The sequence below is a fragment of the Sander vitreus genome, chromosome 2, assembly GCF_031162955.1.
Source record: "Sander vitreus isolate 19-12246 chromosome 2, sanVit1, whole genome shotgun sequence".
NCBI classification, from domain to species: Eukaryota; Metazoa; Chordata; class Actinopteri; order Perciformes; family Percidae; genus Sander; species Sander vitreus.
In genome coordinates, this window is record NC_135856.1 from 34,689,294 (window position 1) to 34,708,289 (window position 18,996).

The window sequence follows — 18,996 nt, forward strand, 5'->3', positions numbered from 1 at the left end:
TTATTGAATTTTAAATGTCACTTGTTTACTCTGATTGAAATCTCTCTCTACGGTCTTCTACGGCCATCTACGTCCTCAGAGAGACCAAAAGATAAATCAAAATAACATTTTGTGAAAAGTATTAGTTCTTATTTTATATGTATGTATATTCTTGCAACAATTTACTGTTTTTGAGTATAACTCTAAATGTTTCTTGTATGGGCCCAGATCTACAGCCGCACTAAGCCGCTCTGTGAAGCTACATTTAGGTGTATTGGGCTAAATCCTAATATTAATATGCTAACATGTTTACAACGACACTGCTTTTCATCGTTAAGTAGGTCAATGTTTACCATGTTCACTATGTCAGGTTAGCATGTCATTTTGCAGGTATTTGGTCATAAGCTAAAGTATTAAACAATTAGAAACTGGTGTGGACCCACCGACTGAAAATCCGACATTGAAATGTGATGATTATAAAAGATACCAGTGGTTGACTGCAAAAGCAGCAGCTCTGTCGCTGGGAATGCAGAGATATATAATGTAGAGAGGGAGATTGATAAAAAAGATGAAAAATGTGAGTGTGTACCTCATACTGATTAATACATCTCCATTCCTAAAGATGAAGAGCAGAATGTTGTCCTGGGTGACATCATGAAAGTTTGCGTTTTTCTCATTGGCAAAGAAAAGGTCTGGTTTCCACAAACACTGGAACATGTTGGGGTCAATAGTTAAAGCGTCATTCTTAAAGTCAGTGGGAAGTCGTAGGCGAGGGTCATTCCATCTCTGACGAAGAAATATGTTCACTCTGTAGTCCTGTAGAGAGAGAGACATTGTACTATTAATAGTCACTACGTCTACTGCTGCTCCTGCTAATTCTTCTGCTGCTACTCTTACTGCTATTTCGAGGACAAGCAATATTGCTACACTGCTATTATTATACTAATATTAAAGTGTAAATTGCAGGTTACATTTTTCACGAAGATAATGCAATGTGCTTATTAAACATAAAGATAAGAATCGCCATTGTTTTGTATGTTTTTTATACCAAAATGCTGAATATAATATGAAAAGTTAGTACTTTTTACAGTGGTTTTAAGCAATCCCCCTCCCTTCCACTAGGCTGGGCGTGAGGTCATAAGAGGGACTCCAAGCCTAGAGTTACCGTTAGTCTAACGGCAAGTAGGCTAGCAGTTATATTGGAGACCTAGCTAGCAAAAATAGTTAACTATTGTGTTTGTGTGGGATGTACGAATACATCAAAAACAGGGCAGAGGCTCCACAAGTTCCCCAAGAAAAAACGGCTGATTCGTGCCTGGGTGAGGTTTGTGGCTACGAAGATTTTACTGCTGCCTCTGTGACAAAAGCGGCGAACACTTCACTGCAGAAGACTATGACCCTGGAGACATGCGTCGGTTCAGTATGGGTTTTAAACGCCGGGTACGACTTATTTCCGATGCAATTCCTTCACTTCATTCCCATTCCTGCTCCTCTGCCTGTCCTGTCCGGACGAAGAAGCCAATTAAGTTTGGGGGTGCTCGCCGAAAGCGAGAGCTGGCTGAGCTGGCTACGGTAAGTCTCAATAATTTTACAATGTAGCTAACGGCTGTCTCAACTATTTTACAATGTAGCTAACGGCTGTCTCAACTATTTTACAATGTAGCTAATGGCTGTCTCAACTATTTTACAATGTAGCTAATGGCTAGCAACGTTAGCTCAGTCTAGGGATAGATTTTAGTCAGGGGTTGTGCAGGTAAGGCCCAAGATGGTCAGTGTGGGTACACAAAACACAAGAATGAGAACATCTACACCCCTTGCCAGTCCTGAAAACAGCGATGAAGAGGCCTCTTTCACCACAAGTGACACCTCTTGGATGACCGATGAAGAGGACGTGCCGCCACCTCATCCAAGTAACCCTGACCTAAAGTGAGATGATAAGTCTCCCTACTTTCAGCACCAGTGATTGCTAGCTAAACTGTGATATCTGTCTACCATTGCACACACTCTACCATAGCACCTTGTCATGGTCAATGTATCACAGGGTCAGTCCCTACCAGGCCTTTGTAATCACTTCACGTGCTCTTTCTTTACTTTTTACATTTCTGTGAGTCATTTTTATTTTCATGTGTGTGAGATATGTTTGTATGTGTGTTGTGTTGTGGTTGTATAAGCTATTGTATACATACATTTCCCCCTGTGATGAATAAAGTATCTAATATTGTCTCTTTTTGTTTTACAGTGGTCCAGATAAATACATTGTGTGTAAAGACCAGCTGATGGCCCTGTTCACCATTTGCCCTGCCTGTTCTGGCGAATCCAACAATCCAACGGTGGTGCAGCAGGGAGGCACATTTATCAAAATAAAGCATGTTAGAAATTATATAGATTGAACCCTACTTATTCCCAAGTGTCCTGATGGTGTGCTGATAATTTCTATTTTCTGCATATGGTAGGTCTGTGCAACATGTGGCTTCCAGCGGTTCTTGCAAAACCAGCCAATTTTTCACAGAAACATGCCAGCCTGCAACCTACTTCTGAGTGGGGCAATTAATTTTTTGGGATGTCTGCCCACTCAAACTCTGAGAATGCTGACATTATTTGGTTTACAGTGCATCAGCACGAATACATTTTTGCGCCACCAGTGTTATTACACCATCCCCATCGTCATTCAGGCCTAGCAGGAAGAACAAGTAACCATAATTAGCGAATTGAAGGAGATGGGCGGTGGCCTGATTGTAGCAGGAGACTGCAGGTAATGCACAATTTGCCTGATGTTAATATGAGAAATGTTTACAAATGACATGGTCTGATGTGCTATGTTGTGTCTTTAACATAATTACAATTTATAATCATACCCAGGTCAGACTCTCCTGGACATTGTGCGAAATATGGGATCTACTTGCTGATTGAGGAGAGAATTAACAAGGTCGTCAACCTTCAGCTTGTCCAGGTAAGTGTGATGTTATCAGACAAAGAAATAAGCTTTGTGCACTTTCACCACTTACACTGATTGTGTCATGTTGCAGTGCTCAGAGGTCCCGAATAGCAACTGGTGCGAGTTAGAGGGTTTGAAGAGGAGCATAACCCTCCTCAGGGGGCAGGATCTTCAAGTGTCGACACTCATCACCGACAGGCATCGGCAGGTAAATACTCTTAACGCTGACAAAGCATATCAGACCATGTAAATAGTGCATTAACCACAGTCACCTGCAGCAATTAGGTCACCACCCATGCCCCTGAGGTCATTGCTGACCACAGCCTGTTCATTCTGCCAGGCTTGAATGATGTGATGGTATAATTACACTAATGCCAGAAGAATGTACTCATGCTGATGCACTGATTGCAAGCTAGTGCAAGCTTCCTAAAAGTTTGTGTATTACTTTTAAGGTTAGAAAGTGGGTGCGAGAGGAGATGTGTCTTGAGGGGAAAAGGCATTTCTTTGATGTCTGGCATGTCGGGAAAGGTATGTATCCCGATGTTGGAAGCTTTGAGGTAATTCTTGAAATTACATTTCCATCAATATAATACTTTCCATTTGTTATAAACAAGGTCTCAGCAAGGCTTTGGATACAATGGCCAAGGAAAAAGACTGAGGACCTGAAATTGTGGAGACCTGCAATTATAAACGACCTCTACTGGACTGCAGCCTCCACTCCTGATGGCAACCCAGAGGTCATGGAGGCCAAGTGGAAGAGCATGGTGAACCACATACAGGACGTCCATGAGCATGACACTCCTGCCTTTCCCTGTTGTGCTCATCCACCTCTTGAGGGGGAGCAACGGAAAAAGGAATGGCTAGAACCAGGTATACACCATGAAATATGTGTACTCTATGGTTTTATGATGATGTGACCTGAGAGAATTTTAGCTGGAACCTGTATTTTAATACATTTTAATCAGGGTAAAATGTTTTGTTTGGGACTTTTTTTTCTTCCTACAGGCTCAACGGTTGCAGTAAAACTGGAGAGTGTTGTGACAAAGGCATCCTTGCTGAAGGATGTGAAGCAATTGTCTCCACAGCACCAAACCTTTTCCCCTGAGGCGTTTCACTCCCTCATCCTGCTCTTTGCTCCCAAACATACCGGGTTTTCTTACCTTGGGATGTACAGTAGGCCAGTGTTGCGCAATGGAGTAACTACATGTCATATTATGATACAGACACCTGATATTTCTAGCTCAAAATATGCCCTCATTATGTGATTTTCTACAGACTTCTGTTGGCAGCTCTGCACTACAACCATTATGGCAGCCGTGAAGTTGCGCGAACAACTAATGACGTTGCAATATATGGTGTGCAATACCCAAGGTTCCGGAAAGGTGAACATGTAGTCCGGCCAATTAAACAGAAGGCAGTTTCAGGCAGTTTCCATCATATTTAGATATGTATGCAATGAATATGGTCTACATGTTTTTTATTTCCCCAGGTTATGCATCAGCACTCATTCAATCTCTGCAAGAAGGCTACACCAGATCGCCTAAGGCTCTCTGAGAATCTAGTGCTTCCTTGAATAGCAATGCACCTGCCCCCATCTCCAAATCATTTAATCAAATTCCAAAACAGGAAGCAGTTAACTTTTATCTCACACAGAAATCACGTTTCAGCAAAAATTTAATTTAGAATCTTGTAGTGGTTGGTGTGGGGTTGGTTGGTACCTCTCCGGGAACCATCACCTTGGTGGAGAGATTTGTGTGTCCCTATGAACCTGAGGGCTGTGTTGTCTGGAGCTTTGTGCTCCTGGTAGGGTCTCCCAAGGCAAAGTGGTCTCAGGTGAGGGGCCAGAGTGACCGAGGAAGAGATGGAGTGACCCTGCCCGGAGGAAGCCCGGGGCCCCCGTCTGGAGCCAGGCCCAGATGGAGGGCTCGTCAGCGAGCGTCTGGTGGCCGGGTTTGCCACGGAGCCCGGCCGGGCACAGCCCGAAAAAGCTACGTGGCATACATCTCTCCATCCCATGGGCCCACCACCTGTGGGAGAAACCGCTGGGGTCGGGTGCGCTGCCACACGGGTGGCAGTGAAGGTCAGGGGCCTCGACGGACCAGACCTGGGCAGCAGATGCTGGCTCTGGGGACGTGGAATGTCACCTCTCTGTGGGGGAAGGAGCCGGAACTTGTGCGGGAGGTGGAGCGCTACCGGTTAGATCTGGTGGGGCTTACCTCTACGCACAGTCTCGGTTCTGGAACCATACTCCTGGATAGGGGTTGGACTCTTTTCTTCTCTGGAGTTGCCCAGGGTGTGAGGCGCCGGGTGGGTGTGGGGATACTCACAAGCCCCTGGCTGAGCGCCGCTACGTTGGAGTTTAACCCGGTGGACGAGAGGGTCGCCTCCCTACGCCTGCGGGTTGTGGGGGGGAAAACTCTGACTGTTGTTTTGTGCATATGCACCAAACAAGAATTCGGAGTATTCGGCCTTCTTGGAGACCTTGAGTGGAGTCCTGCATGGGGCTCCAGTGGGGGACTCCATAGTTCTGCTGGGGGACTTCAATGCGCACGTGGGCAATGATGGAGACACATGGAGAGGCGTGATTGGGAGGAACGGCCTCCCTGATCTAAACCAGAGTGGTTGTTTGTTGTTGGACTTCTGTGCTAGTCATGGATTGTCTATAACGAAGACCATGTTCGAACATAAGGATGCTCATAGGTGTACTTGGTACCAGAGCAACCTAGGTCAAAGGTCAATGATCGATTTTATAATCGTTTCATTTGAGGCCGTATGTTTTGGACACTCGGGTGAAGAGAGGGGCAGAGCTGTCAACCGATCACCATCTGGTGGTGAGTTGGGTCAGGGGGTGTGGGAAGACTCTGGACAGACCTGGTGAGCCCAAACAGGTAGTGCGGGTAAATTGGGAACGTCTAGAGGAGGCCCCTGTCCGACAGACTTTCAACTCACACCTCCGGCGGAGCTTTTCGTGCATCCCTGTGGAGGCTGGGGGCATTGAACCCGAGTGGACAATGTTCAAAGTTTCTTAGGGTCTTAGGTGCCTCAAGGGGCGGTAACCCATGAACACCGTGGTGGACACCGGTGGTCAGGGAAGCCGTCCGACTGAAGGAGTCTTTCCGGGATATGTTATCCCAGAGGACTCCGGAGGCAGTTACAAGGTACCGAAGGGCCTGAAGGGCTCCAGCCTCTGCCGTGAAAGAGGCAAAGCAGCAGGTGTGGGAGAAGTTCGGAGAAAACATGGAAAAGGTCTTTTGGTCGGCACCAAGGTGCTTCTGGAAAACAGTTCGCCACCTCAGGAGGGTGAAGCAGGGAACCATCCAAGCTGTGTACAGTAAGGATGGGACACTGTTGAGTGGGATTGTCGTCAATTTCCCTGGTGGAAGTTGCTGAGGTAGTTAAATAACTCCACAGTGGCAAAGCCCCAGGGATTGATGAGATCCGTCCAGAAATGCTTAAAGCTCTAGGTGTGGAGGGGTTGTCTTGGTTGACACGGCTCTTCAACATTGCGTGGAAGTCTGGGAGTGGCAGACAGGGGGGGGTGGTTCCCCTTTTTAAAAAAGGGGACCAGAGGGTGTGTGCCAATTACAGGGGTATCACACTTCTCAGCCTCCCCGGTAAGGTCTACTCCAAGGTGCTGGAAAGGAGGGTTCGGTCGATAGTCGAACCTCAGGTTGAAGAGGAACAATGCGGATTCCGTCCTGGTCGTGGAACAATGGACCAGATCTTTACTCTCGCAAGGATCCTGGGAGTATGCCCAACCAGTCTACATGTGTTTTGTGGATCTGGAGAAGGCGTATGACCGGGTGCCCCGGGAGATACTGTGGGAGGTGCTGTGGGAGTATGAGTGAGGGTGAGGGGGTCCCTTCTCAGGGCCATCCAATCTCTGTATGACCAAAGCGAGAGCTGGCCTCCGCCAGGGCTGTGCTTTGTCACCAATCCTGTTTGTAGTATTTATGGACACGATATTGAGGCGTAGTCGGGGTGGAGAGGGGTTGCAGTTCGGTGGGCTGGGGATCTCATCGCTGCTTTTTGCAGATGATGTGGTCCTGATGGCATCATCGGCCTGTGACCTTCAGCACTCACTGGATCGGTTCGCAGCCGAGTGTGAAGCGGCTGGGATGAGGATCAGCACCTCTAAATCGGAGGCCATGGTTCTCAGCAGGAAACCGATGGAGTGCCTTCTCCAGGTAGGGAATGAGTCCTTACCCCAAGTGAAGGAGTTCAAGTACCTTGGGGTCTTGTTCGCGAGTGAGGGGACAATGGAGCGGGAGATTGGTCGGAGAATCGGCGCAGCGGGTGCGGTATTACATTCAATTTATCGTACCGTTGTAACGAAAAGAGAGCTGAGCCAGAAGGCAAAGCTCTCAATCTACCGGTCAGTTTTTGTTCCTATCCTCACCTATGGTCATAAAGGCTGGGTCATGACCGAAAGAACAAGATCCAGGGTACAAGCGGCCGAAATGAGTTTCCTCAGGAGGGTAGCTGGCGTCTCCCTTAGAGATAGGGTGAGAAGCTCAGTCATCCGTGAGGAGCTCGGAGTAGAGCCGCTGCTCCTTCGCCTCGAAAGGAGCCAGTTGAGGTGGTTCGGGTACCCTGGGCGCCTCCCAGGCACGTCCAGCGGGGAGGAGGCCTCGGGGAAGACCCAGGGCTAGGTGGAGGGATTATATCTCCAACCTGGCCTGGGAACACCTCGGGATCCCCCAGTCGGAGCTGGTTAATGTGGCTCAGGAAAGGGATGTTTGGGTTCGTCTGCTGGAGCTGCTACCCCCGCGACCCGATACCGGATAAGCGGACGAAGATGGATGGATGGTAGTGGTTGGTTGTTGGTTGCACCTTCTCCTTCTCTGTTTGTTCTGTAATCTTACTTGGTGGTGGGACCTTGTCACTGCAATTCTGCATGTCGCTTGCCATGGTCTCCAATTGTGTGCTGTCGCATGTTAGCAGTCTTGTATAAAGTACTTGAAAGCCATGCTTGAGTAAAAGTACAAGTATCTTACCAGAAAATGACTTTGGTAGAAATAAAAGTCTCCTTTTAGAATATTACTTGATTAAAAATCTTAACGTATCTGATATTTACTGTACTTAAGTATCAAGTCATTTTCTGATATTAAATGTACTTATGTATTAGAAGTAAAAGTAAAAAAAACATTGATTGGGAACTTTATGGCCAAAGGTGTGTAATGTTATCTTCATCGTGTCATTGGGGTGATCATCGTGTTACCATGGCAGCAGAGCCTGCACCAGGTGCTTCCATATCAGTCATTATGCTTCCTTTAGTTTTTTTATTTTTTTTTATTATAGTAAGTCATAAAATGTCATAAAAAGTCATGCCATAGTATGTGATAAAAAAGTCATAGTATACTGTCATAAAAAGTCATGCCATAGTATGTGATAAAAAAGTCATAGTAACATATGTCGAAAAAGTCATACAAATGTCATAAAAATGTCAACGTTATACCTAACTACAGCTCAGCCTTTAAACTATTGATATGTCAGCTCATATAATACAGGTATGTTGCTATCATGTATGTCGGTAAGTGATAAGAAATTGAAGTACAAAAATTACAGAGATATATATATATATATATATATATATATATATATATATATATATTTTAAATGTACACGTTTTATTTTTTAAAAAAATTGCCGCTTTGCAACAAATAGGCATTAGGTCACCAACTGGAATGGAGCATGCATTATCTTGGCAAAGTAGGAGCAATGATTTGCAAACCTGCTTTTTTCCAGTGTAACAAATTTCTTCTGATTTTATTTTGTAGTAACGAGTAATGAAGATGCTCAGGGTAAATGTAAAAGTATACCATTTATTTGGAAACTGTAGTGGAGTAAAAGTTTCTGGAAATATAAATAATGAAGTAAAGTACAGATACGTCAATATTCTACTTAAGTACAGTAGCGAAGTATTTGTACTTTGTTACATTACAAAACTAATGTTAGTGTTGCTTTGTCTCTATTTTGCTTGTAATTGTACCTGTTGGTGTGAGCTTTTAATTGTGATATTGTCATGGGTCACATTGCATGCGTTTGTGCATATGTGAGTAATCTATAAACTAATTTTATTGAAATGAAATTCATGTCTTCTGTCTACTGTTTTTTTTATATTCAGTTATTTATTTAATTGAGGGGGGTTGGGGATGTAAGCTTGCAACAAAACAAACGTACCACTAAACTGTTAAAAAACTGAAAAATGTAATTAAGCTAATCCTCCAAACGAGGCCATTCAAATCCTTTGTAGGCACCTGCTTGGAAGTGATGTCGGATGGCTGAAACCAGGCAGGACGGTATCGGCTTCCGTATGTGCCTCCCCAGAATGCCATATGCCCAAAGTACAACCTGCCTGTATGCTGTATACCTGTATTGCCTAGGGGTAGGGATACAGTAGAAAACTTTTTTTAGATTCAGAAGTGATGAATGAAATAACTCAATTGTAAACATACTCGTGTGTGCTGGCTTCAAGAGGACCGTGATCCTGCCTGAAATGAGAGTAAGCTATTCGCAAAACAAACGGGTTCAGGCAGCATGCGTCAAAACCAGGATCCTGCGTGAGGCACGTCAGATCTGCCGGTCGCGGGTCGAGCTGCTCCACTAAACTCCAAAACGCGTTCACCTCACGGCAGCACATACTCTCCACTGCTGATTCCATTGGGTGGCATAGCCCACACAAACACCTGTCAAACACAGCGATAGGGACATCGATCTCTCTTTTTCTTTCTGACAATGAGCATCGCTAATTAGTTGCGTTTTAGCACAGGCAATATCGCGTTCTGTCAGCAGATGCCGGCAAAGCGCCATTGTGCCTGTGCAGTGTGTGCATCTCTACAGCTCTGATTAGGACTACTAACACCATGTAAGTAAATAATGTCTTCAGTCGTTGTCCCTCCTTGCTATTCTACATAACGGCAAGATTTTGAAAAGACTTTAGCTTGTTCCCTAATGTTATCTGGGTTAGCACCAGGCTAACCTAGGCTAGCTCTAGCTACTCACCAGGACACCTGGCCAACCCTCCACTCATTTTCCTCACACCAAGCATTTATAACTCCTTGAGGGCCATGATTTCTGGCAATTTCCTCCCCTCTCTCATGCCTGACTGGTTCAAAATTGTAGGGCTGTGGTCCATCAAGAATTTGATGGTTTCCCACCTCAGTCTCCCAGTCGTTCTCCATAGTCAAGCCACAAACAGTAGGAATCTAGCAGAGTATGGGTTGCTATGGGTTGCTACTCCCTCTTATGACGTCATCACCCAGTTACTGTAAAAAACATGCTACCTTTGAAGAAACCCCAATGAATGTTATTTTAACGCATTTTAAGACAAATGTTTAAATATATACATATTGAGCACTTTAATTTACACATTAATTGGTTGTGGTGGTTAACCTGCAATTTACACTTTAATATTGTCATATTGTGCTTTGATCAGTGTAAAAAGGTCAGTTTGACAGAAAGATGAAAACAGATTATTTAACATTAGTGATATCTAGCATTAGCTGCACTATAAAGACAGAAATGTATATGTTTAAACTAAATACAAGAAAAAAATAACATTAAGTGTGGTTGTAGTATGTGTGTGTTATGTGTCACCATAGTAGTCTCCTGGATGGACCCAAAGCTGTTAATGAAAATGTTCACCCTGGACTCAACTGGGATGCCTGAAACATACATACACATAAGACAAACTTAAAGCAATATGACACCAGACTGTTCAATTACATCTAGAACAGAGACAAACAGTAACAGAGTTACTGTATTTGGGGAAAAACACCTTCTCCACTAGAAAATTCCACATGAATGCACTGAAAGTACATTCAGTAGTAGCACTTAAAGGGAGACTTCACCGATTAGCATTAAGCTTTGTATAAGTAGATTCCGATAGTATTTTCGAATGACCGTGCTTCCCTCCCTCATGTCCCCCTGAGACGAGAGATCTCTGTATTGTGTGTCTGGAAAAAAGCCTCTGATGACGCAAAAATCGTCATTTTGTGTCATTGGAGGCTTTTCTGGCCAAAGGCTATAGACTACAGCCAGCTAGTTCAGCATGTTTTCAACCCGCCCATAGGGGGTGGGAACTCACTCCCAGAATTTCCAAATAGTGTCAGCCATCTTGAAGCTAAGTTAACAGGCTGAAGATGGCGGAAGGTAGTTTTGAAGTTTTGAAGATGATATGGCAGAAGGGGATTTTGAAGATCTGGTGCGTGAATCCGATGCTCGTGGTTACCTTTTACACGGTATCATGTTGCACTGTTTAGGCAACAGCTCCACCCTGTGGGGAAATTGAGTATGTTAACATGTAACAGGAAGTCAGCAGTGTTGGGCGCTACTGGTTGTGCGTGTCAGTAGTGCAGCATGGATATACACGGATCTTAACCCACACTTTGTATAGCGTCCTTATTCACCAACTTGCAACATGGTGTCAGATAGACTTGGACCCAAAAGTGAGCTTATGTAGCCCGTCGCTAATGCAACGCTTTTGGTTTGTTTACTGAAAAGTTAAGTCGTAGTTGAGACCATTTGCGGCTAACCAGCTAACGTTAGCCATAGCATTGCAACTGTGAGATGGCATTGTCTATCCCGCCTCCACTGATTGGTCGGGGTGGACTAGCTTCTCAATAAAGCGCTCTAGGCGGAGAGCCAAGACTTTGGAATAAAGCTTAATATCAGTCCCGATAAGGCTGATGGGCCTGAAATTTGAGCAATCCGTAAGATCGTTGATGACAGAAATTAGCGCAGTGTTGGTTTATTGGTGGAAAGTACCCTTCTCTATGGCTGAGGTTAAAGCTTGTTAGATGGTAGGTCTTAATATGTCAAATACTGTAGAAGTTCTGATGGAATTCCATCCAACCCTGGCAGTTTCCCTTTTTTAACTGTTTTTAATGCTGATTTAAGTTCCTCTAACGTTATAGATTGACCCAGTTCTTCTGCCTCCTCTGGGTCAAGAAGAGGCAGATGTAGTTCTTTTAGGAACTCCTTGCATTGTGTCGGATCTGAGTTGCAGGAGGACTCATACAACTTTGAAAGAAGGATTAAAAAGTGGCGCTGATATCCTTAGGATTTGTTGAGATACCTCGGTCTGTGCGGATGCTGTTGATAGTAGCTCTGGATTCGCTTTATTTTAATTTCAGAGCAAGCAATTTGCTTGGTTTACAGCTATTAAAATAATAATTTTGCCTCACTCTTTGCATTATGAATTCAGCTCTCCTTGCGAAAAACACGCCAGCCTAGTAATAGACATAGATCATAAACTGAATAGTCCGCATTCATCATGTTTTTCCAGCCTAATTAAATGTTCCTTTAAAACTTGGTTCCAAAACTTACATACAGTACTCGAGTCAAAGTTGTACAGTACTCCAGATAGCGCTAGTCCATAGCCGCTGAGTGCGCCAGCCCCGGTCCCTCCGCCGGCTCCAGCCGGGTGAGGAGCTTTAGTCCTGGGCAGCCATTGCGGTCGTCGGTCACGTGATCCTCCGTGCCCTGTCTTTTGTTGACTGTTGTCTGTCCTGTGCCTTGTCTGTCTTAATTGCTCTACTTTAAGTAGTAATTGCACTTTATGTATAGTCTATAATGTGTGTGCACTAAATGTAGCCTGTCTCGTATGTCGTTTTTATATAATGTCGTTTTTATATAATGTCGTTTTTATATAATGTTGTTTTTATATATTTTAAAGTGCCCATATTATGAAAAAAATACTTTTTCTGGGATTTGGGGTGTTCTTTTGTGTCTCTGGTGCTTCCACACGCATACAAACTTTGAAAAAAATCCATCCATGCTGTTTTGAGTGAGATACGGTTTCTGAATGTGTCCTGCCTTCAGTCTCCGGGTGAGCTGTTCAAAAATCGGCACGGCTTGTGACGTCACAAGCCGGAACGAGCTGGCTAACCGCAACCGTTAGCTCGTAGCATTAGCGTTAGCATGCTAACGCTAATGCTAATGCTAGCATGCTACCTCGTTCTCAATAGCAAAGCACTGCTACAACACACACAAGTTCACCATAATCTACAAAAGAACTACTTACATGTGCGCCCTCATTTAGAAGTCTCACAGCTAATCCTGCCTTGTAACTGACCGATGTTGGAGAAACAGCCTTTTACGTTTACTGTCTGGAGCTAGCTAGCTGACATGATCTACATCTGAGCTACTGCGCATGTGCAATCAAAGATAGTACAGAAGAAGTAGAAGAAAAGAGGTCTCACTCTGTAGCTAAAACAGAGACCAGGTGAAAAGAGGATCTGCAGCAGTGAGAGAGAGCTGTGCAGTACAACAAAAATATGGTGTTTTTTGAAAATTAAACCATGTAAACCTATTCTGGTACAACCTTAAAATACAATTATGAACCTGAAAATGAGCATAATATGGGCACTTTAAATGTCTAACACCACTTGAGCCACGGTGAAACGTTGTTTCACCAACCAGACGGCCGACCGTCGGCAGAAAAGCCAGTCGGACTGATCAGTCGGGTCCCCTAGGTCCAAAAAAATGCCTCAAAACACACTGAGGAGACACCGACTTCATGACTGCATGTGCGCGAAACGTAATACGTCTCAATAGCAGCAGGCAGCGCTTCTCTGTATTGTTTCCATTAACAGTCTATGATTCTTTCCCAGAAAATTAAAACCGGCAGCTGATTGGACGAACGCGTCACGTGGGTCTTTTTTCTCCGGTAATTCACAGCCAGACTGTCATGGCGGCTTGTTCAGATTACGATCTCATATTGTGCTAAAATAGTTCACTGAAACGTGTTTCTGAAAACATTTTAAGCGAGAAATAGGCCATACAGTTTCTGAATCTGTCTTCATTTCAGATCAACAAAGGTTAGTTTAAAAGATTTTCGTCAGATTTTGAGAGGCTCATCCGCTCGCCATTTCCGGGTGAATCCCAACTGCCCTGCCTCGCCAGACTGTCCGACGGCCAATAATCGGCTTGGTGTGTCAGCTCTCTAAAACCCACTTGACTTGACTTGACTTTACTGCCCTCTGTAAACCAGTAGGCGTGGCTTGGGAGTGGCCTCGTAGGGAAGCAAAACAAGTGCATTCTGGGAGTTGTTGTGTTTCATCCACATGAGCCAAAAATACATTTTCTGGCTTTTCTCGGTCTAGAAGGCACCAACTTCTAAAAAAGAAATCACATTTCTACTACATAAATGACCCAATTTAAATAAATTCCAGCGGTGAAATATCCCCCAGAAACCCATCCCATCACTAGCTTTAGATGGGGAGGTCCGCTATCATACTTTTAAACCTTGGCAATAGTCTCTAGAAAAGAACATCTTATTTTGTTATTCTGAGGATGGTCTTGCTTGTGCCCTATTTGTCTGGGAATCTTAATGTTCATGTATTTATTTATTTTATCATTGTCCTTAACTTGAATTGAACTCATTGCCCAGCCCTCGTTTGTTGTTTCTGACATACTCCTGTACTCCTGTCTGCTGTTTGTGTGTTGAATTGAATTGCCCTTTGGGATAAATAAAGTAGTTTGAACTTGAATAATCACCAAACCCCATAATCCACTAGTGTTGAGGCTTAAACAACATAATCCGCACATAGACTGGTCTCTGAACTAAACTTAGCACAAAAAGTAAGGACATTTGTGTTTGGTAGATTATTTCTCTGTGGTAACAATGCTTTTTGGCAATACATCTTATACTGTTGGAAAGCCTGTTTAGTTCCCTTTCAAATGGTGCCCCATTTGTAAGGAACATGCATTTGTGGGATGAGCAGCAGTGCTGGGTATGTGGGTTGCGCCCATGAATAATTCTCAAATCTTCTCTGCCACTGCCAAACAGGTTATTTTGCTGTTGCTATTGACAAATGTTTTGAGGCTTGTCATCATTGGAGGCAATCTCATTGCAGAGAGATATAGAGATGAGATTCTGCAACCAGTGGCAATCCCATATCTCCACAGTCTGGGACGGAACTCTATCCACCAAGATGACAACGCTCGCCCCCACAGGGTGGGGTTTATCAGAGACTACCTCCAGAATGTGGGAGTGGAGAGGATGGAATGGCCTGCCAGCAGTCCTGACCTCAACCCCATTGAACACTTGTGGGATCAGCTTGGGTGTGCTGTTCGTGCCAGAGTGACCAACACAACCACCATGACTTGTGACAAATGCTGGTTGAAGAATGGGATGCCATCCCACAGCAGTGTTACCAGCATGAGGAGGAGGTGCCAGGTTGTTGTGGCTGTGTATGGTTCTTCCACACGCTACTGAGGCTCCTGTTTGTGAAATGAATAAATTGTTAAATTGCCAATATGTCTTGTTTCTTCAAACTTCAATCATCCAATCCACCAAACACCAAACGAGTTCCTTACAAATGGGGCACCATTTGAAAGGGAACTAAACAGGCTTTCCAACGGTAAGATTTATTGCCAAAAAGCATTGTTACCACAGAGAAATAATCTACCAAACACAAATTTCCTTACTTTTTGTGCTAAATTTAGATTGTAGGCTGAAGCTCACTTTATCACTCCTTTTGTTTAAGATCAGCCTTTCCTCCTGCAGATGGAGCCTATACATCTCCCCCTACTGACTCCTATCCATCCGACCTGTCCAAATTGCCTCCTGAGTACCATGAACTTCGTGAGGTATTAAGTAAAGATAGAGCCCTTTCTTTGCCCCCCCCCACCACCCCAACGACTGTGATTAATCTGCTGCTGGGGGCTCCGCTTCCCTCCAGTCGTTTAAACAATCTTTTGCAGCCGGAGAGGGAGGAAATGGAGAAATACATCTTTAAGTCTCTGGCAGCAGGGATCATTCGGCCGTCCTCCTCACCATTAGGGGCAGGCTTCTTTTTTGTCTCTAATAAGGAGAGCAAAGTTCTTCTAAACTGGACCTACGCAATGCCTAAAACCTGGTGTGAAATAAGGAGGGGGATGAGTGGAAGACAGTGTTCAACACCCCGCTTGGACACTTTGAGTACCTGGTAATGCCTTTAGGTCTTACTAATGCTCCCGCTGTCTTCCAGGCTTTCATTAATGATTTTCTCTGTGACTTTTTTCACCGGTTTGTTTTCATCTACTTAGACAATATTCTAATTTTTTCCCCAGTCAGCCAAGGCGCACGTCTCTCATGTGTGCCAGGTACTCATTCAGAACTGCAACAGTCTGCATTGTGGGTTTTGTTCTGTTGTGACTTAGATGATGATGAGGTCACAAAATATAGGTTTGCTCAGCAGCCAGCAGGTTGTAATGACTGGTTGGATAACAGTTGGTATTTGTGAGTCGTGAGGACCTGTGCCTAGCAGTCTGAAAAACATTTTAATGTTTCTTTTTCTCTCTGTCATTGTTCTGTATACTGTGTTCTTTCTGCAAAGGCAACATTTATACTTTATATACAACATATATATTTATACGCCACATAGATAATTGCAATCAGATTCAAAACTTGCACTCTGCTGCGAAACATTATATGCTTGTTTGTAATCTCATTAGCACAATATCTTTTGTAAATCAGACCGTGAAACAGTAGAGATAGCGGTTGCAAGTGATGCGCACTTTATCATGCTATCAGCGGCTGCAATTCATTCTTTGTGAATTCGCCCATGAGTGTATTTTGTTAGCATTTATTAGCAGTGCTGGGGAGTAACGGAATACATGTACCGGCATTACGTATTCAGAATACAAATTATGAGTAACTGTATTCCGTTACAGTTAAAATTGAAATAGTTGGTATTTAGAATACAGTTACATTGTTGAAATCAATGGATTACATGACAATACTTTTCTGTTTCACAAGTTGATTTACTCTCTGACTAAATTAAGGCAACTCCATGCATTTCCCAGAAGCCCCAATATGAAAACGAAAAAATTTGCTACTGATAGAGGTAGAGATGGAGCCGGAACCGGCACAACAGAGCCAGGGCAGGATGCGTTTCTATCTTGGAAATTCAAACAGCATTTCACATTAAAGAAAGAACAGGGAGAACGAAATATAACTGTGCAGTGCAACCTCTCCTTGCCAGCAACCAACCTCCTTTCAGCATCAAAATTACTCCACCTCCAACCTGAAGAAGCATCTTAAAGTAAGTTTTTTTTTTTAATTAGCCAAGGGTAGTCGTCTGCTGTAATTTTACTGGTCACCTTGCTATTTTATAGTTGACGTGCGACTTTAGATTCTCCTACGTGCTGATTTACTAGCCCCAGAGCCGTTGAAAGACTGACCAGCGCCGTTTAACATGCTAGCTAACGTTAGCTAAAATTAGCTCATGGTAGCTTAGACTGCGGTTAGATTTTTGTAGTATGCAGTTCGGGACTACAAATACAAAAATCTATCTGCTTGTTCAGGTACACATTCAGCCAGTTGGAACAGAAGAACATACCAGAATAGGTCTGGGGCGGGCAAAACCATCACCAATGAAGAAGGAAGTCTCTGCTGAGTTCAATGATACCTCACACAAGGGTCTACCTTAAACAGTTCAAATGTTATGGAAGGGGGTGTGGCCAGAGTAAGTGGGCATGGTTATATTATAGGGGCCGGCTCAGTATCACATGTAGACCACACATTCTAAGTTTCATTTAAATCGGATGATGTTCGTCATATAAGGCAGATTTCCTGTTGCCAGCGGGGGGTGCTATGACCAAAAGACAATATTGGCCTGTATATGTCCTCAGGCCTGGACTGTTGTTGATTGTGTGAAATTTTAAGCAGATATGACAATGTACACTGTAGTTACAGCCACTTTCTTGTTCATTGTTAAACACTCAAAATGGCCGCCATACCACGCCCACACCGTTTGACGAAAAGTTTTTCTTTTAATAACTTTTCATCTTTAAGGTGTTGGGATGGTACAGACCAAGTTTGAAGTCCGCCGAATGAAATCTCTAGGAGGAGTTCGTTAAAGTATAGTAAGTAAATATCGGCCTTTATTTGTCCTCAGGGTTGGACTCTTATGAATCCTGAAAAGGTTCGAGCCATTTGGACTGAAGTTACACCCACTTCCTGTTTTGATGGCAAAATGCACAAAAATGCACATAAACTGTATGTGATGGCCGCATTCCTACACTTATAAAATGCAATGTGGAAGTAATCCACGTATTCAGAATACATTGCAAATTACATTTTTGGGCATGTATTCTGTATTCTGTAATGGAATACATTTTGAAAGTATCCTTCCCAACACTGTTCCTTAGCAAAGTGAATGGACTCCTATGCACTTTATAGCTAACCCATCTTATGCTATTGGCTCCTGTTTATTGTTTTCAACATGGAAACCCTGAAGATTTATCCGATGTGCTACAAGTCGATGCTCAGAGTTCCCTGGACTATGCGGTACAGGCCGAGAGACTGTTAAAAGCTGCAGATTGGACTCAGAACTCTTAACCAAGGTACCACACATTTTGTTGCTGTCTCTTTTTATGATTGACAATTTTTATTTTTTAAACAGTATACAAAACAAACACATCTCCTCCCCCCAAACACCCCCACTTGCCACCACTTACTCAGAGAAAAAATAAGACAAGATAACATAATAACCATAATATTCAATACAAAACAATAATAATAATAACAAAATAAACAACTGTAAAACAAATAAACATACGTATATGTGATAAAACAATAAGCCCATAGTATACACCTCTCCACAGTACATGGCTTCTTAGGAGCTCTCCAGAAAGTTTAAGTACTTTCCCCATTTTCTAGTATAGCCATTCAAATATTGCAATCCGTTTATTTGACATCTTTTTAAACGCTGCCACCCTAGCAATCTCACAAGCCCAGTCTTAAATTGACGGCACCCCTTCATTCTTCCATCCTCTTAAATAATCTGTCTGGCTATCATTAAACTTCTTATGTGTTTATCCATCCCTCTTAGGGTTTATCCATCTCCCAGAACAAATAATCTTGGCTGAATGGAACCTGGGTCCCTGCAATCTGACATAGGTTATCATGTATCCCAGTCCAAAATTCCTGGACCTTATCACAGGATCACAAGTAATTGGCCGTCCTCTGTCTTACATTTCCAACAATTTAGTCTTTCTTCAATCCAAGTCTAAACAGTCTGGACAGTCTTACAGATTCTGTCCCATTCCTCATCATCCAGTGTAATGTCTTCTTGAGGGCTGACCAGGCT

At 43.6% G+C, this 18,996-nt stretch overlaps 1 protein-coding gene across 1 annotated transcript in view; it reads right to left on the reverse strand.

Annotated features, from left to right (window-relative positions):
- Positions 1 to 18,996, reverse strand: part of LOC144528994 (glycine receptor subunit beta-like) — a 79,859-nt gene that overhangs the window by 50,776 nt on the left and 10,087 nt on the right. The window contains exons 3-4 of the mRNA XM_078267907.1: positions 10,514 to 10,581; positions 569 to 795 (exon numbers count right to left, since the gene is read on the reverse strand). Of these exons, the coding sequence (XP_078124033.1) occupies positions 569 to 795; positions 10,514 to 10,581 (295 nt within the window). The remainder of the gene's footprint in view (positions 1 to 568; positions 796 to 10,513; positions 10,582 to 18,996) is intronic.